The sequence below is a fragment of the Typopeltis vanoorti genome, chromosome 9 (assembly GCF_054136105.1).
Source record: "Typopeltis vanoorti isolate ZY-2024b chromosome 9, IOZ_Tvanoo_1.0, whole genome shotgun sequence".
In the NCBI taxonomy this organism is placed as follows: Eukaryota; Metazoa; Arthropoda; class Arachnida; order Uropygi; family Thelyphonidae; genus Typopeltis; species Typopeltis vanoorti.
Genome location: NC_143557.1, coordinates 18,544,745 through 18,569,376, shown reverse-complemented (window position 1 = coordinate 18,569,376; position 24,632 = coordinate 18,544,745). Strand labels below are relative to the sequence as shown.

Sequence of the window (24,632 nt, the reverse complement as noted above, 5' to 3'; positions counted from 1 at the left end):
ATAAGTTAAAATTGGTTTGAACACAGTCATGTATACAGCTAATTTAGTGTTCCGACTAATTTCTTTCTTATTCCATATGAATTTATTCAATTGACTTCCCACGATACCAGCTTTGCTGATTCTGTTGTCTATTTCTATATTTAGTTTACCATCTTCAGTAAAAATTGTGCCTAAGTAGCTGAAATGGTTTACTTGTTCCACAGGTTCTCCATTCACAACACAGTTGACATTTTCAATGATTCTGCCTATTTTCATTGTCTTTGTCTTTTTATTGCTGACCTTCATACCATATCTATTACAACAGCTATTCAATTTAGTCAGAGAATCTTGCAGACTTGTAGCGGATTTATTTAGAAGTATAACATCATCCGCATAAAGCAAAGAGCTGACATTAACATCTCCAATTTTGATATCAGGTTTAATACCACATTCCTTCATAATGTGATCCATATAGATAATGAATAACAGAGGGGATAATGTACATCCTTGTCTCACACCAGATTTAACATTAAACCATCTTCCTGTACTTCCTTCAATTCTAACTGCTGACTCACAACTCAAATAAAGACTAAGTATTGCTTGATATAATGCCCCATTGACACCATATAACTGCAGCGTATTAAATAGCTTCTCTCTTGGCACCTTGTCATATGCCTTTTCCAAATCGACAAAACTTAAATACAGATCTTTATATTCCCATGCTTTCTCGACTATTTGTCGTAAAGTGAAGATCTGATCATGACAGCCTCTATTTGGCCTGAATCCAGCTTGTTCTTCACCAAGCTTTTCTTCCACAATTCTTCTCAACCGTTTCTCAAGTATACTTGCATAGATCTTGCCAGGAACACTCAGTAGGGAAATACCTCTGTAATTCTCACATTCAGTTTTATTTACCTTTTTATATATGGGTGCTATGAGAGCTCTACTCCAATCATCGGGAATTCGTCCCTCTGTCCAGGCTTTCTGAATTATGCAGTGCAGCCACTGTAAGACTCTTATACCACCATACTTCAGCATTTCTGGTCGAATATCATCTACTCCTGCTGCCTTTCCACATTTCAAGCATTTGATGGCTTTTTCTACTTCAAGTATGGATATGTATTCCTGACTGCATGCCTGGTCAGTGTTTTTTTATCACTGTGCTGTCATCACTGCTTGTTTCATTTAGCAGTTTTTCAAAGTAATTACTCCATACTTCAAGGATATCTTTTTCTCCTGTTTTCATTTCACCTTTATCATCTCTAATTCCTTTTACAGCACTCTTTCCTCCATTCCTAAGCTTCTTCAACAACCTCCAGAATATTTTGCCACCTTCTTGATATTTATTTTCTATATTCTTGCCAAAGTCCTCCCATGACTTTTGTTTAGCTAGTTTTACACACTGTTTAGCTTTCTTACATTTGTCTCTGTATTTTGTAAGAGTAAAAGCTGACTTATTTGCCAGGAACTTTTGATATGCTTTCTTCTTTTCCTTCACTGCCTCTTTAACTTCCTGTGTCCACCAGGGAGTTCTGATTTTTTTATCTTTGCACACAACCTCACCACATGCCTCTCTGGCAGAATCAATCAATGTTTCCTTCAGAGTTTGGAACTGAATCTCCAAGGTTTGCTTCCTGTTCTCAAACTCTTTCATTTTCTTTTCAATAATATTTCTGTATTTTAGTCTACAGTTTACATCTGAGAGCTGCTCAACTTTTATTCGCTTTAAAACTTTCTTACATGTTATTCTTTTCAATATGAAATTCAATTTTATCCAGCTCAAGACTAAATAGTGATCACTTCCAATTTCAAATCCTCTGTACACTCTGGTGTCCTGCACCAGGGAGAAAACATCACTATCAACAATAACATAGTCAATGAGACTTTTCTTATTCCTAGCCTCTTCTCTCCATGTGAATTTGTGCACATTTTTATGTTGGAACATGGTGTTAGTAATAACCAGTCCATGTCCTGAGCAGAAATCCAACAGATATTTGCCATTATTATTAGCTTTGCTCTTTTCTCCAAATTTTCCCAAAATATTTTTGTATGTCTTACAATCATTTCCTACTCTACTATTTAGATCCCCAACAAGGACCAACTTTTCCTTTTTCATTGTGTCAGTTGCTTTTTCTAAAGCCTCAAAAATTCCTCCACTTCTACCTTAGTAGAACCTTCTGTGGGACCATAGGCACAAATAAGTCTCATTGTCCAGTTCCCCATTCTCATATTTGCCCACATTACTCTACTTGAGACTGCCTGCCATTCAAGAAGATTAGCCTCATATTTTGTGTTGAATACTATGGCTACTCCTTCTTTTCCTTGATTGTTATTGCCTGAACATAACATTTTGTATTTATTGCTCAGAAAGATCTCACCAGTTATAAAGATCTCACCAGTTGTATACTTATATATATATATATATGAGAAACAAAGCAGTCCCAAAACAAATAAAGGAGTATGCTAAGGAGAGACTATTTCATCCAAATTATTCAATGCAATATGAGAACATGTCCTAAGTGAAATACATTGCATAGGCATAGGAAAACACAAAAAAAGGGAACAACAATCCAATTAAAAGCAGATGAAAATGGCTATGAAATTTAGCCAAAAATTTTACAAATAAAGACATTTAAATTAAACGTACGTGGCTCCTGGTAATATTTTATGAATTCTTTCTCTTACATCTCTTAAAAGAATCAGAGGGTAGACATGACTTGCTTTTCTACAGTAACCTGACCTATTTTTCCTACAGTAACCTGATTGTTCACATATCACTGTGAGGTTTGATATTGTATTCACTTGTACTTTAAAAAATAAGTAAAATAAAAAATCTGAATCCATATTCATATTATTAGGTTTGACAGCTATCCAACATTATTTTTATTAGAAATAATTTTAGTGAGTTTGACCTTTTGTGGTATCCAGATTAGTAGTAAGTTATCTGTGGTTTTAGGCAAGATACTTTCTAAATTTATTTAGAAAGTATCTTTACTTTCTAAAGATACATTATAAAGTGTTATAGTGTGATGCATTCCAAACAGACAATTAAAGTACTGTGAAAAAAAAAAAAAATAATAATAATAATGACACATTTTACTGCCAGCCCACCAGAAATACTAATTAATGAACAGAAAAATTAAAAGTATTAAAATAAAACAAAACAAAAAAAAAAACAAGATTTTTATTGTTGATAACTGAACAAGAGTTTTTATTTGGAGAAGCTGAATTGAAACAATGCAGTTTGCACAGGTTTTTTCTTCATTTCTCTGCATGCATATCTTTGTAACATGCTTCAATATCAGAATCAGCTTCCATAAGGAACTCATAAGTATGATCAATTTCGATATAAGTTGAAAACTCTTTTAATGAGAATTCTTTTGTAGGTGCTTCAGTGACAGTTTCATCTAATTTATATTCCTCTTATTCATTGACACACCACTGATTCATCTCCACAAGAGTTTCAGCATGCATTAACTGACATGCATTTGAATGCCAGTCAATGCATGTCAGAATCCAAAGTTTGAAATCTGAGATTTTTCCCAATCAGCATAATGTCTTCAGAAAAAACAGTTTTAATTTGCAATTCAAAACTAGTGAAATCATTCCAATGCAGTAAAGCATACTGCCACACAGCTCTCACTTGTCAACAGTTATTTCAAGCCATGATTCGCTAATATTTTCAACAGCATTTCTGATATTAAAATATTTCCAAAATCTAACAATGGTATGTCCCCATCTCCTATTATTGCTTTTATGGCCTGTTATTTGAGAAAAAGTTTTCCTCAAATAACAGGCCTTAAACATAAGAATGATACCTGATCCATTGGCTGCAATAATGATGTGCTGGGCAGCAGAAAAAAAATTTTTACATTCACATGCAAGTCAGAAATAGCAATAGGATGACATGATGCACTGTCTAATAAGAATTTTAAAATCCATATAATTATCTTTGCAGTAATGCTTGACTGCATTAGAAAAATAAATTGAAAACCATACTTTCTTCAAACATTTGGGTCATCCATTCATTCTTATTTGATTGTCGTATTGCAGGAAGAGCACTTTTTGGCATAACTTTTAAGAGCCCATGTATTTTCAGCCCAGTAAACAAGCAAAGGCTTTAATTTAAAGACACCAGATGAACTTCCACCTAATAAAGGTGTCAAATGGTCTTCTGAAATTTTATATCATAGATGTGACTGTTCCTTTTTTTTGCTAAATAAGTGTTCAAAGGTTCCAAAACAAACCTGTTTTTTTTTAACATTAAAAATTTCTTCATCCTTGTAGCCTCCTCTTTCAAACACTTCCTTCTCTTAACTTCTTGGGAAATTTTGCAGTAGCAGTAACATCATCAGCACTAGAACTTTGATCTACAGTTTGAATGTCATGGACTCCCATATGTTTTTTAAAGTTATAAAACTAGTCACGATTTGCTGAAAAAGTTTCCTGTTCATCTCCATTTTCTTCTAGTGCCTTGTAGAGACGTTGTTTTAGCTTAAATTATCTGATTTAATTGAATTCATTTCTGATTGCAGTCTTCAGTCTACTTCATTAAAAGACATTCCATATTATCCATTGCAGAACTTTTCTATCTTTTCAATCACTTCTGTCATGTAAAATGCCATGACTTTTCCATGTTTTTTTATTAGATCTTTCTTCTTAGTGTATATAATAGTGATTTCTTCATTCTTTGTCCTGTGCTATTTTAGCATATGCTCCTTCTTCATGAAGCTTTGTAATTTCACATTTTTGTTCTAGTGTTAACTATTTACATTTGTTACGTTCATAGGCATCATTCCATTTCCTCTTCCCACTCATCATTATGTATCAAAGAGTACTTGTATGTAAAAAAAAAAAAATAATAATATAATAAAATAAAACTGTAGAGCACCCATGACTTTGCTGTTCAAAACTGTGATATGCTAGGTATTGTTGAGTGCACGTGTGCGTGCACACACAAACTGTTTCTATTTCAACAACAATGAGAACCTGCTTAACAGAAATTAAAACAGCCACATTTAAATGATGTGCAATATGGTGAGTGTGTTATTATGAACATCTGACATATCTCTTTTTAATTTTGTCACTATACATGAACAAATATGAACAAAGGACAGTCTGTACAAAATAACAAATGGGTGTTCTAATACTAATTGGTGAAAATACCATATATTTTGTGACAGTCATATTTGTATTAATACCAAAGAATGAAAAAGCAATGTTTCTCCACAAACAAAAATTCTAGGACTTTTTTTTTTGCTGCAAAATTATTATTTTTCATGATTCTTCTTTACTTTTTATGTTTATTGCATTTGTGCTGCCAACCAACAAAAAAAATAATTAATATAAAGATATATATAAATTAATATTTTTTAATGAAATTTGTGATGCACTAGTAGCACTAATATTGTGATAATAAAATTTATGTATTAAACTTGCAAGTCAAAGCTGTATAACTGAGAGGAGACCTCTACATAGCCTTTAAAGGGAAGTGGAGAACTAACCAGGCTTCTGACCTAATATCCAATTCTCACTTTTTTGTGGTGCACTCTGTTAGGTATCTACCCGGATACTGAACAAACGAGGATGGCCTGGCAATTTGGGATTTAGCTGACCAAACTGTATTCTTATTGGCTTAAACCACAAATAAAATGATGGTACAACATGACCGAATTTCATGCCAGTTGGGGCATCACCTGGTTAAACAAGGCCCCTGTTTTATTTTCACCAGGGAACCAGGGCAAACAGCAAAAAGTCAGCTACTGGAACAAAACCTGAAACAAGCCCCAACTCAACATCACCAGAGTTCAAAATTTATACTATCAACATATGAAGCCTGAATGGCAAAGAAATGGAGCTGGCTGAGAAATCTGATAAGTGCCAGATCAACATAATAGGGGTGTTACATCCTGAATGAAGAATTTTATTAAAGAAATAATTCATGCAGGATTTAACAAGTCAGAAAATTCAGCTGAGAGAAAAACTTGTACTCAAGCAGAAGAATTAAAGTACTAACTGTAAATGGAAATAGAATTACTTTATTTTATCAGAATTGTAAGACCGTGTAAAGAACTTTGCGTATAAAGTAGTATTATATGGATGAGTAAATTAGATGTAAGCAATAGTCCAAAGGTCACGGGCGGGCCTGAGGCAAATTTAAATCTCGGAAAAGTGACGCACGTTCGTTTCCCGGAAGACGCTGCTATGATCTCACGATGTGCCGAAGTTGCCGTGGTCGATGAAAGTAGCTGGCGGGAAAAGATCGCAGAAAAAAAAGTAAGAGGGCGCTATCATGGTAAGAACAGGGTGCAAGAGGGGGAAGTGAAGGGAGAATAAAAAGGTTTTGCACCCCTTTCTCACAGCTTTTTTCACCTGTCTCTCTGGATGATGATTTGACTTCTCTCGAGGACCAGTGGTTCCTGAAAAGTGTTCGTGGCAGCAGTTCGATATCGGAGGGTGCGCATTTCCCTTCGATGTCTGAACTTCTGCCATTACTACAGCGTGAGATGTCGATAGATACGGCCTTTGCTGAAAGTACCGACGGAATACTATCGCAGACGTACATTATAACCGGCAGCTAGAGTTAAGGATGGCCCGAAACAGATCGAGAATAGACGAGGGAAACTGATGATCATAGTGACCCACCACGTGGATGCAGGCTTATGGCAGATTCGAAAGGTAGTTCAAACAAAGGAGGACAGTTCCGATGGACCTGGAGACCCTACCCCACGAAATGATAAAGTACAGATTTTGTTGTATAATTACCCAGTCGGAAAAGGGGAAGAATTATTGCAGTGTATTAATCGAGTGTGGGCAGTATTTAAGGACTTTAAGTGATTATTTAGTAGTGTTAATGTCCATAAGACAAATTGTTAGGAATGATTATAGATGATTGTGACTAGTTTAATATGCAAGATTAACACAGTTGGAAGAATATTGATTAGTAATGATTATTGTGTATATTATATGTGTTAATTCTCTAACTTGAAAGAAGGGTTTGGTGTTCATGTATTAGGGTATCAATCAGTTTGATACAGTTTGGTTGTGACTAGTTTAACATGCAAGACTAACATAGTGGGTAGAATATTTTAGAAGTGTACATTATGTGTGTTAATTCTATAACTTGAAAGAAGGGCTTATTGTTCATGCATTTGAATATTAATAAGTTTGATATAGTTTGATTTATCATGTCATTGAACTAATTGAAAGTAAGATTGATCTAAGTGTATATTATGTCTTTAGATTCCAATAAATATGCTTTGTCTTTTATACCTGAGTTTTGCCTGTGACGTGGACCAAAACTACCACTCATTAATTCGAACCATAGCGGGAGGGGGAGGAATTGAAAGAAAGGTATAATATGTGGTTATAGAGACTACGACTACAAACCTGAATTTACTTAGCCATAGTAGAGCATTTGAATTATGAGTATAAGCAATAAATTTATTCTCCTTGTGCACCAAAGGTCTGGAAAAGTCTCCCTGAATAAGAGTCCCCTCTATTCTAAGATATTGGCTGGCGCAGCGTTAAAAAATAAATTTGTCAATATCTGAAGAGGAGACGGCCCCAGATAGAAATTAAAGGATTCCTTTCTTATAGTAAGGAATTACCTTTAACAGTTAAGGTATGCATGTGAGTAAATTTAGGAATCTGCCAGAGATATAGAATTTGCTTTCCTTATAGAATGAATGTGTAAGAAGTGATACAGATATTAGAGCCAAGAAAATTTTGTAAGTAAAGTAGGAGGTTAAAATAATGAGGGAAGTAAAATAACGGAAGAGCAACGATATTATAACAATGGCTCACACACAGAGGGTATGATTTTGATAGTAGAAGGTTTAGGTAAGAAAGGATAGATAAAAGTAAAACAACTAATTGAGTAACATCAATTTAACAAGGATACAACAATATGACGACATTATAACAGGGGTGACTGAAACAAAAACGAAAAAACTGGCGAGATTTTTCTACGCAATAAATACAGAATGTTATATTCAGGCAATAGCAACCAAGAAAAGAAGGAATACCTATGGTATTCAACACTAAATACGAGGATAATCTTCTTGAATGGCAGGCAATATCAAGTTGCAATGCAACATCAGCAATCAACATAGGTGGCACCTGTGAATAAGTTATATTAAACTTGTGATCCAACATTTTATCGTAATTGCAAGTGTTTTTGTGCAAAATAATCAGCAAATGAAAAACTAATAGAGGGTACTAAGGAGCCGATTAGTTCTGCACAACTTGTAAGTACCCACAGTCCATCAAATCAGTTATTTTTACCATAAAAAAAAAAAAAAAAAAAAAAAAACAGCCATGTGAAAGTGCCGCCTACCATGTGAAGTAAAGATGGTGGCAACAAACACCAACAATGAAAGATTACCTCAAGTCCTGTCAGCGTAGTGCTGCCGATCGCCAACAGACTGAATGATGATACGAAGTGCCACAGCTGTGAAACCGAAGTTACAGAAAGAAAAAAAAGTATATCGTGTGATTTCTGTTGCCACTGGCTACATACTTCCTGTGCAAAAATAGATGAATCAGTGCACAAGTTTTAATCAATCTCAACCAGCCTTTCTTCTGTTCGATGTGCCTTCCTTCCGTAAAACAGCTACTGAACCCAGGCAAACGTTGAAAACCTCAAACAACACCTTAATACTATGAAAGATACTTTATCTCCCAAAATCCGATAGTTAGAAACTAAGCGTGAGATACTCGACGAATGCCCAATCGCAAGTGCACCCATACTCACTAACGAACTCCACGACCTAATCGCATCAACGGTACACAAGTCTCTCGAGGCTGAAAATAGGAGACTCCATGCCATTATTCTGAACTTTCCAGAAGAAAACAGTAAATTGTTAAAAATGAGACACCAGCAAATTAGCAGGAGTGCAACTTCGATCCCAGAAATATCGTCAAATGCCATCGTTTCAGACCCATGAACAAAAGAAAGGATGGGACGAACTTTCCACATCTCATGAAAACAACCTGCGATACACCGACAAACATATCCAAATTAATAACGGCGATAAATAGCAAGCTAAAGGATACCTGCCCCAATCATGAAGTGATGCCACTAGTAGCCACCAAGATGACCAGTATGCATGCACTGCATAGGAAATATGCAAGACCCTTGCAGTCAAATCCATGCCTCCCAGAACCTTGCATATCCACTTCACCAACATCTGTGGCCTCAACTCTAACCTTAATAGTGTCCACTACCATCGGTCCACCAAACCCAACCTACTCTTTTGAAAATCTCAAATCGCACCTTTTCCCAGCACTATCCATCTCAACCTTCCAAACTATACACTATTTCACTCCTTTTGACCCAAGGGTGGTATCTGCGCATATATCTGCTCTGACATACCCTGCCAGAGAGCACCTAACCTAGAATCATCCAACTCTCACCTTCTTTGGATGAAAATATTCCTCCCCCCACTCAGTCAAATTCATCTGCTGTCTCCATAGCTTTCCTAATACCACCAACCGCTATGAGCTCTTTAATTTCATCTCCTTAAAAGTTGATTTTCTCCACTCCCACTCTCCTAACAGTGAAATCATCCTCCTAGATAATTTTAATGTCCATAACACCAACTGGCTTTCCTCTTCCAGTTGTACAGATCTTGCAGGCAGAGATGCTGAAACATTTGCCATCACTAATGACCTTACACAAATTGTTCACAAGCCGAGAATACCAGATAACCTGAACCACTCTCCAAATACCCTAGATCTCTTCCTTACCAATGATCCTTCCAAATATGCAGTGAATGTAGTGAGCCCCCTGGCTAATTCTGACCACAACCTAGTTCTCCTCTCCTCCTGCATGCAACAACATTTACACAATCACTCCTACACAACAGTTGTTTCCGGTCTTCCAATCCAAACATATGCACCGAACGTATCACCAAAGTAATCTTCATTGGCATGAAAACATTCATTCCCCACACTTCTCTCAACAGCCATCCTCTATCTAAACCCTGGTTCTCCAAAAAATGTGCCAAGGCTGAACAAATGAAAAATCAAGCATACCACAACTGGCTCAAATCAAGAACTCTATCCTCCTTCAATGCCTACTGAATTCTGAAACAATGCAAGAAATTTATCAATGCTCTCAAAACAGAATTTGAATGGTCAAAAAGCAGGAAACTTGCAGCCTGTACAAATGGCAGCCATGCCTCATGGTCTCTTGCCAAAGCAACTGATCGTAACTTTTGCCCTACACTATTCCCACCTCTATCATACCCAGGTGGCTCAACTGCAACATCACCCACAGAAAAAGCTAATCTCCTGGTTTCACACTTTGCCTCCAATGCATGCATAACTGACAATGCCACCTGTATCCTTTAACCAGAAAGAGATCCGAAACCTGTTGTCTAAATTAGACAGAAAAAAGTCTCCTGGCCCTGATGGCATTCCTCCAATTGTCCTGAAGGTCTGTGCACCAGAACTGACTCCTATCCTATGCCATCTGTACATACTCTCTTACTCCACTGGTATATATATATATATATATTTATATATATATATATTTCCAAAGCCTGGAAACTGGCCTACATTCAATCTATTCCTAAAAAGGGTGAAAAATCACTGCCATCTATCTACCGCACTATCTCATTCACCTCAGTCCTATCTAAAGTGATGGAGAAAACCATCAATTCTCAACTCCTACTCTAACTTAAAGGTAGCCAGCTACTAAGCGACCACCAGTACAAATTCAGTCGATGCCGATCAACAGGACATCAATTGTTATATATCACCCATCTCTGGACAAATGCCTCTTATATATATCACCCATCTCTGGACAAATGCCTTATATATATCACCCATCTCTGGACAAATGCCTCATATATATCACCCATCTCTGGACAAATGCCTCTTATATATCACCCATCTCTGGACAAATTCCATGAAGAAATATGGCAAATCCCAAGTGGTTGCACTTGATATCTCTAAAGCCTTTGACCGGGTCTGACACAAAGGCTTACTAAGCAAACTCCTATCATTTGGACTGTCTCAGGACTTCTGCAGATGGATTGCCAACTTTCTGTCTGGACACACACTATGTGTGATTGCAGACTGCTTCATATCCTCTCACCATCCAACTAATGCTGGGGTCCAACAAGGTTCAGTTCTCTCACTGACCCTCTTCCGTCTGTATATCAATGACCTACCTCAGTTGACCTCCAATCCAATACACAGTGTTGCAGATGACAACACATTGCACTCCTCTCTCTCAGTTGACAAATCCTACTCTACACAACTCACTTAAACCCACAGAACATCAACCACAACTGCCCTTAATTCTGACCTCCAAGCCATCTTTTAATGTGGCTCAGATAACCTCGTCAACTTCAACACTAGTAAAACCCAGATCTGTCGTATTTCTCACTAAAAAAAAGAACCATTTTCCCCCAGTATTATTTTTGATAACACTCAAATTCCCAGACAAGATGAGATTTCTCTTCTTGGAATTACCCTGACATCAGGCCTCTCCTGGCATAAACACATCAAACATTGCATCCTCAGCTTCCAAAAAAACTATGATTTCTCTTTCGCTCAAGACATTACTTCCCCTCTAAACAGCAGTTAATCTTATACAAATCACAAATCTACCGAACTATCAAATACCATTCTCACATGTGGAGTGAGAACAGTATTTGATAGGAGAGCAATTAGACTGATAAATGACCCATTTCTTACCAACTTGCTCCCCTCACTTTCACAATGACATTTGGTCTCTGCAATTTGTATATTCTATAAATATTTCCATGGAAAACGTTCATCTGAAACAGCATCAATAATTCCCCCAATCTGTACTAATCCCACTGGAACACATACAGCTTCCGCCCAACATCCTTTCACAGTACACCTTGAAACCCACAGAAAAAGTTTCTTTTCCTCCTCCATCTCTACTACTGCTGTAGTGTAAAACAGTCTTCCCCCTGACGTATTTCCCAAGGAATATAATACACAGACATTTAAATCAAACGTAAACAAGTTTCTTCTTTCCCAACCAACTACACACATATATACGGTACTAATGTCCTATAGGTTGATCAGCCAACCTCTTGTATATGGGACCAACATGGGGGGGGAAAAAAAGTCAAGTTACGTGGGCAAATATCAGAATGGGAATCTTGACAATGAGATTTATTTGTGCCTATGGTCCACAGAAGGTTCTACCAAGATAGAAGTGGAAAACTTTCATGAGGCTTTAGAGAAAGCAACTGACATAATGAAAAAGGAAAAGTTGGTCCTTGTATGGGAACTATATAGCAGAGTAGGAAATGATTGTGAGACATACAAAAATGATTTGGGAAAACTTGGAGAAAAGAGCAAAGCTAATAATAATGGCAAATACCTGTTGGATTTCTGCTCGGGACATGGACTGGTTATTACTAACACAATGTTCCAACATAAAAATGTGCATAACTTCACATGAAAAGAAGAAGCAAGGAATAAGAAAAGTCTCATTGACTATGTTATTGTTGATAGTCATGTTTTCTCACTGGTACAGGACACCAGAGTGTACAGAGGATTTGAAATCTGAAGTGATCACCATTCAGTCTTGAGCAGGATAAAATTGAATTTCATATTCAAAAGAAGAACATGTAAGAAAGTTTTAAAGCAAATAAAAGTTAAGCAGCTCTCAGATGTGAACTGTACACTAATATACACAAACATGATTGAAGAAAAAATGAGAGTTTGAGAACAGTAATCAAACCTTGGAGATTCAGTGGCAAACCTTGAAAAAAAAAAACACTGATTGATTCAGCCAGAGAGACATGTGGTGAGGTTGTCTGCAAGGATAGAAAAATCAGAACTCAATGAAGGAAAAGAAGAAAGTATATTGAAAATTCCTGGCGAATAAGTCAGTTTGTGCTCTTAGAGAATACAGAGACAAATATAAGAAAGCTAAACAATGTGTAAAAGTAGCTAAACAAAAGTCATGGGAAGACTTTGTTATGAACATAGAAAATAAATATCAGGAAGGTGCCAAAATATTCTGGAGGCTGTTGAAAAAGCTCAGAAATGGAGGAAAGAGTGCTGTAAAAGGAATTAGAGATGATAAAGGTGACATGAAAATTGTGTGTGTGGGGGGGGGGGGGGGGGGAAGAGGAATCCTTGATGTGTAGAGTAATTACTTCAAAAAATTGCTAAATGAAACAAGCAATGATAACACAGTGGTAAAAAACACTCAATAGACATGCAATATGGAATACATATCCATACTTGAAATAGAAAAAGCCATCGAAAGCCAGAAATGTGGAAAGGCAGCAGGAGTAGATGATATACGACCAGAAATGCTCATGTATGGAGGTATAAGTCTTGCAGTGGCTGCACTTCATAGTTCAGAAGGCCTGTATAGTTCACACTACATCACATTGTTATGTCAGCCTCTTTTTTTCACCATTATTGAAGAGTTTAACATATATTTCATCTATTAAACTGAAGCTCACAATAGCTGTGTAACTTGACAATAATCCCAATTCTAGAAAAGGATGAAATTAGATGTAAAAAGAAAGATATACAAATGAAAATAACAGCTGCTATTACCTAGACCTCTGTCTGTAACTTCAGGATGTACTTCCCTTTAAATCAGCACCATATAATGAAACAACTGAGTCTTGTTTCACAAATCTTAATGAATAGCTGACAATGAATATTTTCTTCACAGTTATAGTTTTACCATGTGTACAGTTTTACCTACTGAAGAAATTACAAAAATGTAGTTGCTTACAAAACAACTGCAGGCTACAAGACTGCTTTTGCTTTGTCTTGTAGGCAGATAAAGAATAGTCTATAAAAACATATGAGTATCTCTAAATTAAGAAAGTTTTGCAGAGGTTGCGTTCTCAGAATTATTTTTTAGAATCCTTTTGCCTCAGAGCTATTGTCAGTAATTAGGGAACAAAGTCATCTGCTCCATACTCTTTTTTTTTTCCCTACAAAATTATCAAATTACTTAACTTTGTTAAGAATTTTTCATCCCTATAAATATGTTTACATTCTAGGCATACTTTTTTTAAATTCAAGCTATATATCAAAGTAAAGCAATAACAACGACAACAGCAAATAAATAAATAAATGCTTACTTGAGGAATAGCATCAACTAAAGCATAACTTGATTTATTACTTATCTGGAAAATAAAAATATTTTTTGAATTTTTTTTTTTTTTTGCAGGTGGGGTTTATTGACACACACACATATACACTTATAATATGCATAAAATACAGAGTTAGTCAAACTGAATAATACAAATATGATGTTTTATTTCCATGTAATTACAGATGCAAGGCAACAAAGTTTGTGCAAAATGATACCACAAATGCTCAAATTCTGGTCAAAAACACTCACACATCTTCAAAGTATGCACTGCAGTTCTATATGTGTGTTTATCTATCTATCTATCTATCTGTGGACAGTATATGAAATACTCCAGAAACTATATTGCTATCCTCTCAGAGACATGCCTACTTCCCAACCAATCTTCAACTGGTGGTCACTCTTTAAGGCTAAACTTAAGATTTTTATTCAAAGTATAGCCATCAGAGGAATCTGAACATATACACAGTCATATAATCTGCAACAGCAACAACATCATCCAGAGTCTGAGATATACCATTTCCTAGAAGCAATCATACATTCACACCTAGAGCACTATGCAAGAGGAGCTCTAATAAGAGCACAACAAAAGCACATGATAATCACAGAAACAAAATATTTCTTTTCACTGAAAAAACACCAACAAGAGTACACTATAACAACAGATAGTGGAAGCATTATAGAAGATCATGATGAAATACTCTTATATGACTTGCAGTACCATAAAAACTTATACCATGCCATATTCAACATTCTTCAATGACACTAGTATAAGCCTCTCTGATGTGAAAACATCCTTACCTGTCTGCAATATAGCACAAGACAGAACTTTCCATCATGCTACATGATTTGACAACTGCCTGCACCTCTTTACCAAAAGATAAATCTCCAGGCTCACTACTGAATTTTACCAGTGTCCTTCTGGGAACAGCTTGGACCTATTCTCCACAGACTATATACAAACCCGCTACCAATGGCTTTCCACTCAGTATGCCATTTGTTATTAAACTTATCCCAAAGAAAGGAGACTTTACAAAATTAGGAAACTAGTGACCCATCTCCATCATAAACACTAAGTATAAGATAATATCGAAAGTCATTGCCAACAAACTCAAGCCCACTCTGAATGAAATAACAGATAGGCACCTAGAGATACTCTATCCCAGGATGATCCATCCATCAAAACTTACACCTTATAAAGAATCTGATAAACATAGCTAACAACAACAGTGAAACTATGGACCTTGTAACACTTGACTAAGAAAAAGCTTTTGACCACATTGAACATCCCTACCTATTCAGATGTTCAGAAGATTTCAGTTTTGGCACAGGCATCATCCAGCTATTAAGATGGTACACATTAATGCTCACTTCTGTATGGAGATAAACAACAGGGTCACCATATCTCTACCATACAGCAGGGGAATTAAACATGGCCACCCTCTTTCTGGTCTTTTTTATACAATTGCCATAGCACCTTTTCTGAGCCGATTTTACATGTTGCTTAAGCCAACCTGTTCTAATCTCTCTCACCAAGCTATAACCCTTACAACATATGCTGGATGTTACTGTTATAGCCTGCAATGATAAGGATTTCTCTAACATAGAAACAGTATGACAAGAATATCGAACATCTTCAGGAGCCAGACTAAACACACATAAAACACAAGACTGTGATGTGGAAAATGGAGAGGCTGAACTGGCATCCCTATGTCTGGCCATAAAGAAAGCAGGTGAAATAGCTGTAAAAATAATACTTAAAGAGTCCCTTTTCCACAATAACATAAGAAATTCTATCACTAACCAACAGTTTTGCTTCTCTGCATGGAGATGGCAAAGGATGAGAGTCAAAGCAGATATTTTATCCCCAAACATCACATGGCACTGTCCAGAATCGCAAATAACCCAGAATCACTAATAATATGGGAACCAAGCTGAACTGATAGACATAATCAAATCTATGCCTTATAGTCATGCCAGATATCACATCTGAAACAGGCCTTCAAGAACCAATAGCAGAAAATCCAAGGCCTACATATCTCTTGAAAACAAGCAATACGAATGGTGACACACAACTCATCCAACATGCACAAAAAGTATGAATTTCTAATCAAAAGAACATGGCAATCAACTTCACAACAGGAATCCTTATCATCTCAACAAACCCCTTGGAGTGGGATCTACCTTATCAAAGCATGTCAGCTCGATGTGATATGTTTTTTATATCACATTATTTTATTACTGGTTCACATTAACTCCTGAATGTGCAGGGAACAGTACAACAGTCCAATTTCCAGCAGCACAACAATCTCCTCCATCAAAAAAGAGGGAGGGAGATTTTTCTGCATTTTAACAGCTTAAAACCAAGCAAACAACTGATCCAAAAATTTACTCTGTAGTTTTCACTAACTTTGTAGGTATTACATTTAATAATTGACATCTATGTAACCTCTCTGCCTGAATCTATGCCGCCTCTACCTCAAAAACATGGTGTATCTTGGGCAGAGTTCTTCACCTGACAGATTTGAAAGACAAACTCACACATTTGCAAACCTTTCGACAGATCCATTCTACTATGGACAGTGGTGCACATGCGGTATCAGCTTTTGTTCCTGCACAAAGACTAGCAATTGAACGTCATCTCCATTGATTATCTGGATCTCTCCAACAGCACCTTGCAGCATGTCAGCTCGATGTGATATATTTTTTGTATCACATTATTTTATTACTGGTTCACTTCTGCTCACAGCACAATATTGTCCCTGTTGGTCATTTTTGAACTAATTTTTTTTTTTATATTGTCAAAATCTCTTCTCCCTGGTTAAGTACCAATCAAGTTTACAGGTATTTAATTCTGAATAGAGGTACTTTAATTTGAAACACTCTGTTTTTTTATTATAATGTTGGGCATGAGAGAGTGGTTGATTGATCGACTTATAGTATGTCAGTACTGATATGTATCACACACTCACGTGTGTGTGTGTGCGTGTGTGTGTGTGTTATTAAAGATAGCAAGCTTATGTACAAAAGTAGAACCTGACATGCAGTGGAGAATGTGACACAATGTCCTCCTTACCCCTACTACACTACACAAAATTTATTCTGAATTATCAGAGAACTGCCTCTTTTGTAAGAGAACTGGTACAATTCATTACATCTATTCTGCAGCATGCTGCATTCAGACCAAGAGTACTTGACCTTCCATACACAGTTTAAAAACCACCCTGTTTGCAACTAGCTCTTTATCACTGCAAAAGCAGTAATATAGAACTGTTATCTCTGACACACACAAGAGCAGACAGAATGATACCTTCATTAGAGAAGCAATAGACCACCTATTCACAGCCTTGTGGAGAAGATGGCTTCTCCACAAGCATCATCATCACCATCATGAAAACAACACTCTTGTCCTCTTCTGCCAACTCGAGAATAAAAGGAACCAACTCCTGACTGTTCTTGTACAGTCAGGAACCAACTCCTGAATGTGCAGGGAACAGTATAACAGTCCAATTTCCAGCAGCACAACAATCTCCTCCCTCAAAAAAGAGGGAGGGAGATTTTTCTGCATTTTAATTGATTAAAACCAAGCAAACAACTGATCCAAAAATTTACTCTGTAGTTTTCACCAACTTTGTAGGTATTACATTTAATAATTGACATCTATGTAACCTCTCTGCCTGAATGCAAAGAAATACAGTGTAATTAATTCAGTTCGTCTTTTGTACATAAGTTTGCTATCTTTAATCACACACACACACACACACACACACACACACACACACACACACACACACACACACACACACACAAACGTGTGAGTGTGTGATACATATCAGTACTAACATACTATAAGTTGATCAATCAACCACTCTCTCATGCCCAACATTATAATAAAAAAAACAGGGTGTTTCAAATTAAAGTACCTCTATTCAGAATTAAATACCTGCAAACTTGATGGGTACTTAACCAGGGAGAAGAGATTTTGACAATATAAAAAAAAAAAATTAGTTCAAAAATGACCAGCAGGGACAACATTGTGCTGTGAGCAGAAGTGAACCAGTTATAAAATTAATGCGAACCAGTAATAAAATAATGTGATACAAAAAACATATCACATCGAGCTGACATGCTGCAAGGTGCTGTTGGAGAGATCCAGATAATCAATGGAGATGACGTTCAATTGCTAGTCTTTGTGCAGGAACAAAAGCTGATACCGCATGTGCACCACTGTCCACAGTAGAATGGAATGGACCTCAAAATTACCTCAAAAGCACACCATGCTTTTGAGGTAACCCCAAAGCCAAAAGTAACAGAGGTTAAGGTCTAGTGAATGTGGTAGCCATTTCATAGAAATGAGTGACCCATTGGTCACTCATTTCATAGAAATGAGTGACCAATGTACCCTTTGTGAAATGTTGATGCAATAATTGTTAAATCTCACTTCCTATGTGGGAAGGCAATCCATCTTGCATCAGTACTGTTGTGTTCAGGCACCCTTTTTGCTGCAGTTGCAAGATGACAAAATTGCTCAACATGTGCCAATAATGCCCAGCCATGACAGTGCAGGACACAGGTCAGGTTTGACGAATTTCTTAGAAGAAATGGCATGATAACAAACTTGGCCATAAATCCTATCCATACTGTGACCTTTAGTAAATGTAAGGGATCTTGTAAATGCTTGAAGATTCTCTGTAGCCCAGATGTGGCAGTTTTGAGTGTTTACTGTTCCACAAATACGAAAATGCACTACTTCACTTCCAAGGCCAATCCTTGTTTATGTCCATACATGCCAGAAATGCCAACATAAACATTTCTCAGATGCTGGCATCTCCCATTTGCAACTCTTAGTTGTGGCTGAGTTTATACAGGTAGCATTGCAATGCTTTGTGCAAAACGCTTATATGTTAAAAGGCTTATATGTTGGCAGTTCATGTCAATTTATTTGACAGGAATTCACAACACAGAATAATAAGAAAATAATATTTATTTAACTTATTTGCTGATATTTCGCTGGTATTATATCCAGCATCTTCAGAGCACAAAAACTGTTTGTTACAGTACACAAACAGCAACAATTTGGTTAAGAGTGGGATCAGTTTAAAAGAACTGTAACAGTAAATAACTCAAGGAACTAAAGTTCGATAAAGAGAAAAAAAAAGTATTAATATGATCTTAAAATGATTCTCCCCCAGATTTTTGGTAAATTGATACAGCTATACTCGTTGAGGTTTGAAGAATGTTTTAAAGCTGTTGCTTTGTGCAAAGTTCTCCATACTGTTTTATATGCCAAATCTAATTGTCTTGCTATGGCACATACACTGCATGAACTTACAGCATTCTCATTTGAATTAAAGATGCTCAACAACTGCAGTTGCAAGCTCTTCGGTCATTTGTAGAACTTCAGATTTATATCTTCTTCCTGGTTGGATTGTCAAACTGCCCATCTTTTCAAATTGATGAACCACGTGTTGCGCTACATTTAGCATCATTGGGCCTTTTAGCAAAAGTCTTTAGGCAAAGACTTTTGCTTACAAAGTACTTGCAAAGTGCTGCTGCAGCATTTCCCCTTTGCTTTTATAGGAATGTTCAAGGCATGTTCAGGCAAAGTGGGATCCATCATGCAAGTCAAATAACTGTAGGGTCAATCTTGCTCCTTTGTTTATACCACTTTATGGCTCACATGGTATGCAAAATTCACTATCTTTTCTAGCTTACAGCACTGTATTTCCCCTTTTCGTTATTTTTGAACGAACTTTTTTTATTGTCAAAATCTCTTCTCCATGATCTGGTTAGGGTACCCAAAATTTAAGGGTATTTCGTCTACTGGTTTTCTCTACTAACTGCTATGAAAGGAGTAATTTAATTTGAAACACCTGTGTGTGTGTGTCAGATTTTGATAGCAGTGACTATCAAACACACAAGAGAATGCAAAATCTATGACACACAGTGCCTATGAGGTTAAGTGGACAGTTCCTAATCCTAATTTACGCTCGCACGTAGACCTACACTTTTTACCATGTAGGCATTCAGAACACCAAAATCCTACGGAATAGGATGGTTACTCCTTATTCCTGGAGGTATCCTATGACTGCAGCCTGTGTGTTTACGGGGCCAGTTTGCCTGCCTGCAGGATGAAAAATCTCAGATAAACTTTATCCAGGGGGGAAACCTGCTGCCCAAGACCGACTAACTTGGCTATGGCTGGGAAAGATCCTTGAGCTCCTCATATCTTTAACAGGAATCGAATCTAGGATACTCCTTCCCCAGGCATATGGTTGTGAAGCGCATAGCCACTATGCTAACTGCACGGACAAGTGGACAGTTAGAAAGAAAAGAAACAAATTTATTAATGTGCTTGGATAAACATATATGTTCGTCAGACATGTTGTAATAGATGTCATGGTATGATGTGAACACAGATGGATAAGAAAATAACTATTTATTAACTTAAAAGCTAATATTTCGTTGGTATTATATCCAGCATCTTCAGAGCACACAACACAAAGTTTGTTACAAATGCAAGACAATCACAATCCGGTGTAACAGTGGGGCTAGTATAAGTAATTGCAGCGTGCAACACAAGACTAAAGTCCTAATATGACGCCATCTAGGTTTTAAAAAAAAAGTTCAAAGTTTTGAAATAGTAGTCCAAATAGTAGTCTTAGAAAGTTTGAAAAAAAATAAAATAAAATAAAATAAAAGTAATAAATATTAATTTGGTCTTAGGATGACTGTCTTCCAAATCTTTGGTAGATTTATACAGCCATACTTGTTAAGGTTTGGAGTATGTTTTAAGGCTTCTGTTCATTCCAGGAACAACCTCTCTGACTTGTAGAAGCTTCTGTGCATTACTTTTGTTTCTTTCCAATTGACCCTGTGTGCAGGAGTATCCAAAGCATGATCTGCCAGACCCGACTTGCCGTAGCGAAAGTGTCGGATATATTTTTTGTGTTCACTGTGGCAGATGTCCACAGTTCTTCCTGTCTGTCCGTAGTATGCTTGATGGCAAGAACAGGGCACTTCATAGACTCCTGGAAGTGATAAAGGCGTGCATTTGTCCTTAGGTGAACGGATGAGAGTTGCTAATTTTACATAAGATTTAAATACTGTGCATAGCTGGTGTTTGTTAAGCACCCTAGATATCTTTTCAGATGTGCCTTTAATGCATGGGATGGTGATAGTTTTGTTGTAGTCTTCTGTGGTAGATAGAGGGGATTTCTGGGTAGCAGTCAGTATGTTATCTATCTTATGGGGATTATAACCATTGGTTAAGGTGTGACATAGGTGAGAAAGTTCAGCAGTGAGAGCAATGTCATTGGAACAGATTGCTCTAGCTCTATGGGTTAGTGTTTTTAAGATACCATATTGTTGAGAAAGGTGATAGTGTGATTGTTTGTGTAAGTATCTCCCTGTATGTATGGGTTTTCTCTAAACCGAAAATGATAAGAAACCTTGTGGAAGACGTGTGATCAGTGTGTCCAGGAAGGGCAGGCAGTCATTGGTTTCTAGTTCCATTGTAAAGTGGATTTTAGGGTGCTGGCTATTTAGATGCACTGCTATTTAAATATCACTATAGTGAACTCACTCACTATAAGCAACCAACAGGTTAAAGTACGAGTTCCCTGGCATTCCATGCTATTCTAAAATTTCACTAGAGCAGATATTCAGCTATAATCATGATTTTTTTTTTTTTTTTAAAGTATTACCTTTGCTGTCCTTGCTCCAGGACAGCAAAGACTGTGCCATTTGTAGAAATTAATTCTCTGTACTTTGCATGAAGTTTTTAACTTTGTACAAAGTCTGACAAAATTTGCCTGAATGTATATGGCTCAGCCAGATTAATAAAAATTGCAATCCTCAGTTGAATGAAGTGCCAGCACTCTGCCAGAATGGCATATGGTAAAACAAGTTATATTGTTTGCACACTGGTGGGTCATCAGCCCTCAGTGTAAGATGATGTGACCTATGCAGAAACTAGCAAGAACAACTTTCTCTTCTGTTTCTATGTAGACAGACTGGCAATGCTTTATTTCATGCAAATTATTTGTTGGTGCTTCCTGCCTGGCTGAATGCCACTGATCAATGAATGTTGCTCTTATTAACTATCTGTACAGTTTTAACTCATGTACAGTTTGCCAGTTCCCTTTTGTACAGGGAACTGACAAACAGTACATGAAAAAAGAACAAACTGGCCTTGTAGCTGCATTTGCAGTCTTGATTTTCCTTTATTCCAATGTAACTGAGAATCCAGCGCAATCAAATATCAAAATTAAGACTCTTCATCTGATACAATAATTGTAGATCATAAAGCACTGGATGCAGAATGTATAAAGAACTCACTGAGTCAGTATAAATTGCAGATTTTGGTAGCAGTTTTCTTCATGTGTACAAGTGTATGCTGGATGGCATGTGGCCCAGCAGCATATTTACTGCATTCAAGTGAAATCTGTATGGAGGCAATGCAGTCAGGAATAACAAAAGCAGAACCAACAGAGATCTTAGATCTTAAACCATCCACAGAGACAGGTGTGCACTAAATGCAGACAGACCAATAATGGTATAAACCACTTTCTCAGCTAGGACAACAAGAAGCAACATAGCATTCAAAATCTCCTATAAGGAAAAGACATTCAATGCAAGTAATGTTGCCTTTCGTGTTAACTGCTTGTGTAATTTATTTTGTACACATATGCCAAATGGCAGTCAGATGTCTATATTAAATTTCCCACTGTAGGGAAACAAGTTCATATAAGATGTTTTTGCAAAGACTTTATTTTTAGAGCAGAGTTAAGTGACAACTGTTTCCATCAAAGTGAGAGAGCAGGTTCGTTTGCTTCAACATACAGGGTTTGAATGGGAGATGAGGCACCAGCAGTTCTTCATATAATTTGATAATGGATAAAGCCATTGTTGGATCTATTCTCCCTTGCAGAAGCATAGACTTATGGCCCATAATAAAGCTTTGAGTGAACACATGCATGATACAGGTGAAGCAAAGAACATCAAGCAACAAATTCAGTAGATAATAGGGATGCAAAGGATATCCAATGCTTTCTTGCACTTTTTTTTTTCGTAGTTGTTTGTATTAAGAATATAAGGTTTCTGTAAAAAATGATTCTTAATAACTTGGCTTCTGTTGCTACTGGGATAACAGTTTGTTTCATCCTTAGCATAGACAAAAGTGTCTGTATACAAAAACATACACAGACACTATTGTTTGCTGAAAATGAACTTATGACCAAGAGCCTATGGACATGTAATCAGCTGCTTTTCAATGATTTTAGAGAAAACTGCAAATTCATCAACGTATAGAGCATTGCCTACTATGAGTGGAAGATGTTCTGTAGTTGAGATTACTTTGAGAGCACAGAGTGTTACACTCATGACAGAATCTTTGGGAATATCATATCCCTGGCAGAATAGCCAAAATTTTGCATTTCCCACTTGGATTTGGAAGATTTATGATGAGAAAATTTTTAATAAAAATAGGAAGATACTCCAATACCTAGATTATAGAGGTCTTTAACATGTTCACACCAGACTGTATCTCATGCCTTATGTTGCACTAGTACAGCATGAGACACATCCCATTGTGAATGTCTTAATTATGTCATATTTCCAAGCCACATCATATGTTTTTTTTTTTCATGCCAAAGAAAACTGGAACTACATGATGCCATTTCAGGAATGTATCAATGAAAGATTTTTCTAACCAAATGGTCAAACACTGACCAGTGTCTAATGAAAGCCCACACTGTGTGCTGGAAATGAGATTGCAGCTTTCTAAATACTACAGAAGTCATGCATTAACTATTTTATCGAAGATCTTAAGAAAAACTGGTCAAACTAATAAAACATTCTGGAACTTTACCTGGCTTTGGGAATTTGGCGATGACAATGCCTTATGCCAAGAATCTGGAAACTGTTCCTCAGTTTCCAGATTCTTGATTGTTGTATAATAATAGGCTGCCATCAGACCACCTGATATGTCATGATCGCTTTTTTTCTTTTTGTGGTGCTTGCATTTGTGCTCATTTCTTGCATTAAAAGTGCTAGACATATGGAGGTGTCTAGCACATTTCTTTCAGTGATGATATTGCTAATTTTTTTGATGAACAGGTTCTTATTTAGATCATTTAGGTGTTTCAAGAGTGAGACAATTAATACTTTGGACAATTAATGCATGCCATTCAGGATCATTAAGTTCAGGTATGCTGAAATTATCAGATTGTAGATAAACGTGGTTTTTGTCACTTTTGATATTTTCTTTACACACTAACATAACACAAGATGATTTCAGGACAGGTGTTTAGATGTTAGCTTCCCCATTGCATCGTGATATGAGGTATTCTTTTTGATCTTTATCTTTTGCATTTCTTTTTCATCCTCCCACCTTTGGAAATGCTCAGGAGTATGCTGGATGGACTTTCTCACAGTTGATAGGTTTCTTTGCAGAGGACAATTTATTATCATGCTCTCTATTATCACAGCAGGCACAGATGGTAGAGCCACAACATGCTTTGGGATGCCTACATTT

The 24,632-nt window shown here is 36.7% G+C and overlaps 1 protein-coding gene across 3 annotated transcripts in view; it reads right to left on the bottom strand.

The window, feature by feature from the left end:
* LOC150102909 (xaa-Pro aminopeptidase 1-like) overlaps nucleotides 1-24,632 on the bottom strand; it is a 416,385-nt gene that overhangs the window by 216,814 nt on the left and 174,939 nt on the right. For all 3 annotated transcript variants that reach the window (XM_090398386.1, XM_090398385.1, XM_090398387.1), the window contains one exon: nucleotides 14,085-14,129. In XM_090398386.1, the coding sequence (XP_090254512.1) occupies nucleotides 14,085-14,129 (45 nt within the window). The remainder of the gene's footprint in view (nucleotides 1-14,084; nucleotides 14,130-24,632) is intronic.